The sequence below is a fragment of the Hippocampus comes genome, unplaced genomic scaffold (assembly GCF_001891065.2).
Source record: "Hippocampus comes isolate QL1 unplaced genomic scaffold, H_comes_QL1_v1.1 scaffold41, whole genome shotgun sequence".
NCBI lineage: Eukaryota > Metazoa > Chordata > Actinopteri > Syngnathiformes > Syngnathidae > Hippocampus > Hippocampus comes.
Genome location: NW_017805153.1, coordinates 1,747,425 through 1,755,835, shown reverse-complemented (window position 1 = coordinate 1,755,835; position 8,411 = coordinate 1,747,425). Strand labels below are relative to the sequence as shown.

At 43.1% G+C, this 8,411-nt stretch overlaps 1 protein-coding gene across 1 annotated transcript in view; it reads left to right on the top strand.

Annotated features, from left to right (window-relative positions):
• Positions 1-796: 796 nt before the first annotated feature.
• The window catches only part of fdx1 (ferredoxin 1), a 9,396-nt gene continuing 1,781 nt past the window's right edge, over positions 797-8,411 (top strand). Inside the window, exons 1-3 of the mRNA XM_019868601.1 lie at positions 797-1,265; positions 5,363-5,487; positions 5,559-5,688. Coding sequence (XP_019724160.1) covers positions 1,132-1,265; positions 5,363-5,487; positions 5,559-5,688 — 389 coding nt within the window. The 5' untranslated portion in view covers positions 797-1,131. The remainder of the gene's footprint in view (positions 1,266-5,362; positions 5,488-5,558; positions 5,689-8,411) is intronic.

Sequence of the window (8,411 nt, the reverse complement as noted above, 5' to 3'; positions counted from 1 at the left end):
GTCTGTACCTTAAAAAAAAGAACTGCCCATAAATACAGCAGGATATCCATTGGTGAGGTACTTGAGACTGTCAAGCAAAGACTCACAGTGAGTGCATGGTGTCTTGAAATAAAGTGCAACATTTTTTTGCAGAAATAACAAATAATAAACACAGGGATTATTTAGTGGTCTCACACTGTTTATCAATCACCGTGAGTCAAAAGGCTCAGAGTGTAATAAACTCTGAGAGCTTCAGTTTAGTAGTGTGTCAAGAGTTCCAAGCTGTAGATAATGTGAATAAAATTAAGATCAGAGGGGACAGTGACACCCAGGCGCATTACATATTGTGAGGGGTTAAAATTACCGGTATATAGTTTTGGTAAAAGTGTCTCTCTTTTACCTACAGGACCAATGACTAAAACCTTGTTTCGTCATGGTTGAGGTGCAGGAAATATAGATTAATATGTAAAGGACGTAAAATTGACCCTTGTCCTTGGGACACCCCACACTTTAATTCATAAATGGCACTATTACTGGTAGGCAAAAGCAAACACTGCTCTCCAGAAATTTGGATAATTATGCTTGAAAATAAAGCCAACTGTAATACTTGTCAAGTGTCAACCAAAGTGTCTTTATGAAGACATGCCCATTACTCATTATGATTTTATTCTAGAAGTCCTTTGATGTACTGTATACATTCAGGGACTAAGGAATGAGAGGCACTTTGCGTCCCGAAATAAGGTATAGTATAACTTTTATTCTGAAATTTTGACCAGAAGTAAACAACTTCCGTTCGTCACCTTAACAGGAAATGCGGGAGCTAAACAAACACCTATAAAGAGAAACGCTTGTGCGTCATCTGTAGTAGCAAGTTTGTTTTTCTTTTAACGTTCCCCCCCCCCCTCCTTTTTCTTCATCCCATGTCCCCTGTTCACTCCGCGGTTACTCTCGGTGTGTCCACGCAGTCAACAAGCACTGCAGGAAGTAGTTGATTACGCAATGCGCGTGACACTGACTGAGTGACTCCGGGTAGCTTTTAAGTAACGAGCTAGCTTGCAACAGTGCGCAAGGTGAGAGACAGCTCGTGTGGTGTCGCGTCGAGCTGTTTAAGTACCTTCAAGTGTGTTCGTGGACATATTCCTCGTGTTCTAAATGGCGTCACTGCTGACGGCGTTCGGAAGAATAGCCCACGCTGGAGTACGTGAATATGCTCGGAGGACTGCAGCGAGTTGTCCGGCTTCGGGACTGATTGGCAGGAGTTTTGTCACCCGCGCGCAGCCGCTGAGGTAGGTCGTTGGACCCGCTGTGTGGGCAGCGTAAACACCGCAAATTTGTGTGGCACAAGAATCAGGGCCGAAGATATTTTCTCCAACAAATAACTCTTGTTCATACAGTACTCACTTCCTCACGTCTGGGTAGCACTTGAGGTACCGGCTAAAACAACTGTAGTGTCCATTTGTCTCCCATCCTCACACACCCGTGAGAAAAAAAAATGAATCGCCGCTCCTGGAGGTTGGTCATTTAAATATTTTAATTTAGGAGATTAAAGGCAAATTCACGAATGTTACACCAAATAGTTTGGATTCAAAATGCCACTGTTCTGGCTTTACGACAAAAGAAAGAAGTCCAATTGTTGTTCTCTTACATGTTTGGTTAGCAAGTAGAAGGAAAATATTTTGGAATCACTCAATTCAGAAGGGGAAAAAAAGTCTGGAAACATCAGGAATCAGTTTCCGTTCTAAAACAAACACCCACATCCAATTGAATATGCTTATCAGTCTGCAGTTTAATCAGAGCGTTCACACCTTGGAAGAGATGAAGCACCAAGTGGAATGACAATGAATCATGGCTCCACCACGACATGGAAGTAGAAAGAGAGTTATTCAACTTCTTCAAGTAGGTAAAACATCACGGAATGAGGGTTGTTACCAGCAAAATGGGAAGGTTGTGAAAAGGAAGCGATCGTCCTGGTAGACCAGGGGTGTCCAAAGTCGGTCCTCAAGGGCCACTGTCCTGCCTGTTTTCCAGCTCTCCCAGGAGCAACACACCTGATTCAAATAATAAGGAATGTTCTAATGCTGCTTCAGAGCTGGCTGATGAGCTGATCATCTGAATCAGGTGTGTTGCAGCCGGGAGAGCTGGAAAACAGGCAGGACAGTGGCCCTCCAGGCCTGGAGCTGGACATGCCTGTGGTAGACCAAGGAAGGCCTCAAAGCGTCAAGATTGAGGAAAATGAAGCAAAATATATCTTATATAACATGCACTACAAACCAAATGTGGTACAAATGGGAAGAAACTGGAGTCACCGTCTGTGTCTTAACTTAAAGATGCCTAAAGATAATGGGATCCACATACAGAAAATCTAAATAAAAGGTAAAAGAACAAGGCTACAGTGGACTTAAAAAAAAGAAGCAATCATGGGCATGAAAAGTGATATTCAACAATGAATCTGAAAATGTGCAAATTTCTAGTCATCGATGATATGAGGTTGAAAGTCAGGTAAAGGCACAGGGAAGCTGTCAGTCACACCTTCACATCACACTGGTTAAGTCCATGCTAGAAACTGCAAGTTGTTAGAAAGCCAGAGGTGATGAAACAAATAGTGGTAGTGTTTTCTCCTTTTATGATTTTTTTTTTTTTACCTCAGATTTGAGCGATTATTTCCTCTCGACTTGCTCTAAAAAAGACTTCTTACCTTTTTTTAGTGTTGCTAAAAGCCAGAAGGCTGTCATTTTTAATACAAATGGTTTGTCATGTCTGTGATTGCCTTTACTCTCCAAAATTAAAACTTTCAAGTGTACTTATGGTGATCAGAAGGGAAACTTTGTCACCCAACGTGTTTTTGTTATACTCATTGTATTGAAGCTTGCGGGACCTTTCTGTCCAAGATGCCATGGCAGCGAACACGTGCACACATACTTGCTCCTTCTTGGTTCCTGGGAGCGCAGGTGTGATGTAGCATCATTGAAAGGCAAGCCTGGTCGGCTGTTGGCTGCCGCAGACTAAGTGGATGGATTTAAAATTACTCCGAAAGGATAAGCGTTTCAGAAAATGGATGGATGGATTGCTGGAAGAACACCCTGTGTTCAGCAAAATTAGAATTAGTAATCCATTTGAATGGATTTGGGATTCTGTGGTGAAATGGTTAACAAACAGCGATCGTGGATTTGAGGTACAAGTCCAGCCCCGAAGCACTCTGTCTGATAACAACAATGATGTGGTCTATCACTTTATAGCAACCGGTGGGTGCAAGGGAAGGTCCAGTCAACGACCTGATGTCATATCCGTTCCTAACGTGGCGGCTTGCTTTAAAATTAACCAGGGCGATTTGGGGCATGCTTATTTGAAGAATACAAGACTTGACACAAAGATGGAAAGACCAGATATTTTTCAAACTTGACAATTTTGAAAAAAGGCCTTTCCCCATCAAGGCCTCAAAATGGGCTGGCGTAGGTGCCCTTTAAATCAGGAGTGTAAACTGAGGCTCAGAGGGGATCGAGCCTTTTCCGTTGCTGGTCCCTCTCTCTGGAATGACCTCCCACTGAACATTTGGCAGGCCCCCTCGCTGCCCATCTTTAAAACCCGCCTCAAAACTCGCTTGTATTCTTTGGCATTTGACTCAGCGTGACTCAGATTTGGTCTTTGTTTTGCTGTTCGGTGCTTTCTACCGTCTTTGTTACTGATTTGTTGCTTTATTGTTGTATATTAAGATAGTTGCTCCATGTAAAGCACTTTGTATGCAGCGATGGCTGTTTCAAAATGCTCTGTAAATACAGTTGAGTTGCGTGTCAAACTCATTTTTGTTGCCAGCAACTTTCCTCGAAGGGCTTCTTATGACACAAAAATGTTGAATCGTCTCAACGCATTGGTACTCGTACACAACAAATTAATGCAGTACTCGTTTTGAAATCAGTCAACAATAATAGTTTGTTAAATTATTGTTCAAGTGAGTGCAAACAAAGTCACAAAATAATTACAAAATCTCAATGTTACTTATTACACATGAAAATGTGACATTTCGGTACAGATTTTAGCAAGGATCAAGCAAGTTGACACATACAATTTGCTTTCGCGGGCCCCACACAAAATGATGTGGCAAGGCCGGACATGACCCCGGGGCCTTGAGTTTGACACCTGTGCTTTAAATGATCATCCTCCAGGAGCAGTGATTTCATCATCTTTTCCAGGTGTTGTACTACTCTAGTGGTCCTTGAAATGTTTCCACCAAGTAGTACCACCTTAAAGCATGCTAAACTCTCCAAGTATCAGCATAATGGCCAACATTAAAATCCATTCGAGTAGCAGTGGTAAGATTCATCAAAAATGAGCAAGGGGTTCCTAAAATGTACTTGTTACTATAAGCCACTGTAGCGTTTTGCGCAGTCATGCACTTAGATATATAGAAAATAACTGTACTTTGAAGACTGATTCATATTCACATTTCTCGCACTTAAAAATATTTGAAAACAAATGCTCTTTTTTTCCCCTCATGTGCAGTACTTAAAAAGTTGGAAAAAAAGTGCACAGGGTAACAAAATGTACTGAAGTAAAAGTTCCGTTCAAATGTCTTAACAACTTTTTTTAAGCCACTGTTACAGTATGACAACGAGGGAGGTTCATGGGGGAGAGGGTGATGGACTTGGTAAAATGTCAAGCCTGTTTGACTGTGAGCATATTCCATCACACAAAATGTCATTTCATTGCTACCGAAGAAAAACCACAACATTAATTAAGCTCAAGTTTAACACTAAACTTGGTTAGACTTTTACATTTTCCACATCTCGTTAAAATTTGACATGTGCCATTGTTGGGCTACGAAATGATGACAAATTGTGTTGGAACACCGTGTACTTTTGTTCTGCAAGTACAAGCCTGTCTTGGCATTGTAGTAAACCCCCCCCCCCCCCCATCTCATCACAGTGGTAAAGGGAGTTTTGAAAAACAACTGTGTGCATAGTTGAGCGTGTTCTACTTGGGAGGTTGGTAGAACCTTGAATTTGGGCTTGCTTTGCCAACTTGGTCATGTGCGCTCAAGGCTGCGACCATCCCGCTGAGGGTTTTTTTTTGGGGGGGTGGTGCTACAAAGGCTATCAAATAGCTTGTTTCTTATCTCCCCCCCCCCCCCACAGAGCGATTAAGCGTTTGTGGGGTTTATTTGCTAATCCTTGCATGCTTTGCCTTAAAAGGTCAATTGGTGCAGGAGAGAGTCAGACTCTGGCTGATTACAAGCATTTAATCACATTGTGCACGCTTTCGCCAACATGGTTAGTAAAAGGTCATCGAGTTGAATACACATGTGAGGTGGGGGAGGGAGGTCTTTAAAAAAATGTATATGATTGCGTGACTTTGGAGGGATGTGCTCAGTGGTTCACTTTCCACGCAGGTCAGACAATCGGGTGACAGTCCACTTCATCAACAGAGACGGCGAGAAGATCACGGTCGAGGGCTCTCCTGGGGACTCGCTGCTCGACGTTGTCATCAATGAAGATCTTGACTTTGATGGCTTTGGTTTGTAAACTTAGCGGCCGCGCGCGTAAGAAGCGCGTATCCGATCGACTCAAGTGTGTGTTTGGCCTCAGGAGCATGCGAGGGGACGCTGGCGTGCTCCACCTGTCATCTCATCTTTGACGAGGACGTCTACAAAAAACTGGGCCCCGTCACAGATGAGGAAATGGACATGTTGGACTTGGCGTACGGCCTGACTGACACGTAAGACCTCTCCAAGTGATTGATTGCAAATAGTTTTGCAACAAAAAAAAAATCATCTTGTCATCAGTGTTCATAAAACTTTCAAGCATATTGATGGGACTTGCTTTCCAAGCACGAACAAGTCTAGGAATCACCAGCAACAGTCGGAAGCGTCAAGCATTTTATACACTACTCACAAAAAGCGCCGGATGTTTGGCCTTCAGGTGACATTTCTGGATGAATCCATCAAATTCAAGCTAACTTGAGCAGTTGCATTGAAATGTAGAACAAAAAAAATTACTTGGGTGAAAAAATATGAAGAACAATGATTCAGCCTCTGTTTTAATTTAAAAATATGCTCTTCAAAAAAAAATAATTAAAATTAATCACCACATTCTCTAGCCACAGTGGCACAATAAAGGAGATGTCTTTTATCTCCTTGTCCAAGGCTGTCATGGCCTTGTCAAACAAACTACACAACTATTTTGGCGTTCACGACGGTCACACTGTCAGACTACCAGATAAATATCGGTTCTGTGTCTTGGGACCCTGCGAGATGTCACATTAAAGTTCATCACCGACCAGGACCTGCCCAATTGCTGCGTGCTTTCGTCAAGATTCAGTCCATCACCACATGTCCGTCGAGGAGGCGGGACAAGCAGCTATCAGTCATGATGACGGAGGCATTCTGTGCAGGTGCCTTTGTTCTCTGCTCAGAAAAGGCAAAAAAGTTTATAAAAAAAAAAAAAGAGAATGTGGACCGGTTCCTGCGTGGTGAGAAGAGGGAAGTATGGACTATCTATTCTCCCCAAAACAAACTTGTTTAATGACGCCACATTTGCTAATCAGCTACAAGCGTTGCAATGAAACTGACTTGCTACGTGTGCTTTCCAATCTCTCTCCTTTTGCCCAAGTCACTTTTCCAACACTTCTTGTTTGTGCGCACCATATCCAGTCTCTCATCATAAGTAAGAGGGCACTCTCTTCCTCTTGGTCAATGCCAAAGGGCGACGTAGAACATGTCAGACTATGCGGCAAGACGAACGAAAATTCTGACATGCCTTACTTTCGGCGTCGCAAAGCATCGCAGATGCAAGACGACCAATCACTATGTCACACTACACAGGCTACGACGCATCAAGACAACTCAAAATCGGCAACGAGGCACAACATCAGTCTGCGACACGTCTGTCGGCTTAAAATTGGATTCCATGCTGCCATGCTCGTCGACAGTTAAAAGTGAAAGAATGATCACGGGAAGAATGTTCACCATTATCATCATCCTCATCATTGTTATCGTTGCTTGTGTATCATTTTCAAATATATTTGAGGCATCTTCCTTTCTATACCGTATATGGCAGCAGTGTATAGCGTCAGGCAGAAAAATCAACTGTTGCCACAGCAACATAATAAGGCATGAGCCCTGCAAGTACCGTAGATCAGATTAGTGTTGAATTTAACTTACGGATATACCAGCAAGAAGACCAGCACCAAAACACTGCAAAATCAGCATCTTTAAGCACCTCGTATCGGGTCGATGCATTCAGCAAGGTTATTTGGACAAGATAATTATTTCAGTAGTCACATATTATTTAGTTATTTATTTTGTATGATTGGGTACCTGTGAACTTTTGTAAAATAGCTACCTTTGCCTCAACATAGGTTGTTTTCCAACTCATCTAATCAATAGTATCCTAAATAAAAGCCCACGTTATTAAACAAGTCAGAGCAGATGCACATCATGTGTTTGTATAAACAGAGAATGTTTCCAAGTGAGCTGTAATCTCTCTCGGTGCACCAAAGACCTTGCATTGGTGAGGTACAAATTATGTACGCTCATCTGTCAAATCCGGCACTCAAAATGGCTGTCTGGTGCCGGTGTTTCAGTCTCCTCGAGTTCCTGGCTGGCGTAGTGAATGTTCACAGAACCCAAAGTGCATAAACAAGCAATGAAATATACAAAAAGAGCACTGTAGAAAATAGCTGTTAACCGTTTGTATAGTTGAGTCAACACAACTGAAGTGATGCCGATCCTGAAAACAATTGTGGAAAGCAATGTCAAATGGGCCATCCTACTGTAGGGTGGCCAACCCGCGGCTCGCGAGCCTCAAGCGGCTCTTTGGCTGGTACAATGCGGCTCCCGGGCTTTCACACGCCAAGCGTTGAAAACGCCTCGGCGGTGGCGATGCCATTACAAGAAGGCGCTAACTACACAGAACGTACTACGTCAGCCTATCATCAATCGCGTTACATGATTGACATAGAGGGCAACCAATCAGATGACTGCATCACCACTCATGCGCAAACAACGGCGCTAAGCTAGTCAGAGAATTACCTCTGATTTTAAGGCAGAGGTGCGCAATACGTCGATCAGAATCAACCGGGAGCCAGCGAACTGGTCCCAAGTCGACCGCAAGGGGTGGGAGGAGGAAATTTGTTAGGTTAATGCTGGTAATCAGATGCTAAGAACACATCAGGAACAGGAAGACTCAGGAGGCAGGCATAGTTGTCTTTCTTGCAAGAGAGAGCGCGCTAAAACATGTCTCGGTTCACAATCTCAAAGCAGCTCTCCAGCTGGCTCTGCAATGTAAACCGTTACAGGTTCCGGGGCAACTCTGAAGAGTGCGCATTTGTCTCCTTGCATTTATTGGAAGGATGTCCCTGATACACAATCTTCTAACGGGAGTGGGGAGTATTTTCACATTCCACAACAGTTTCAGTAAAGGAGAGTTTCAATGAGAACA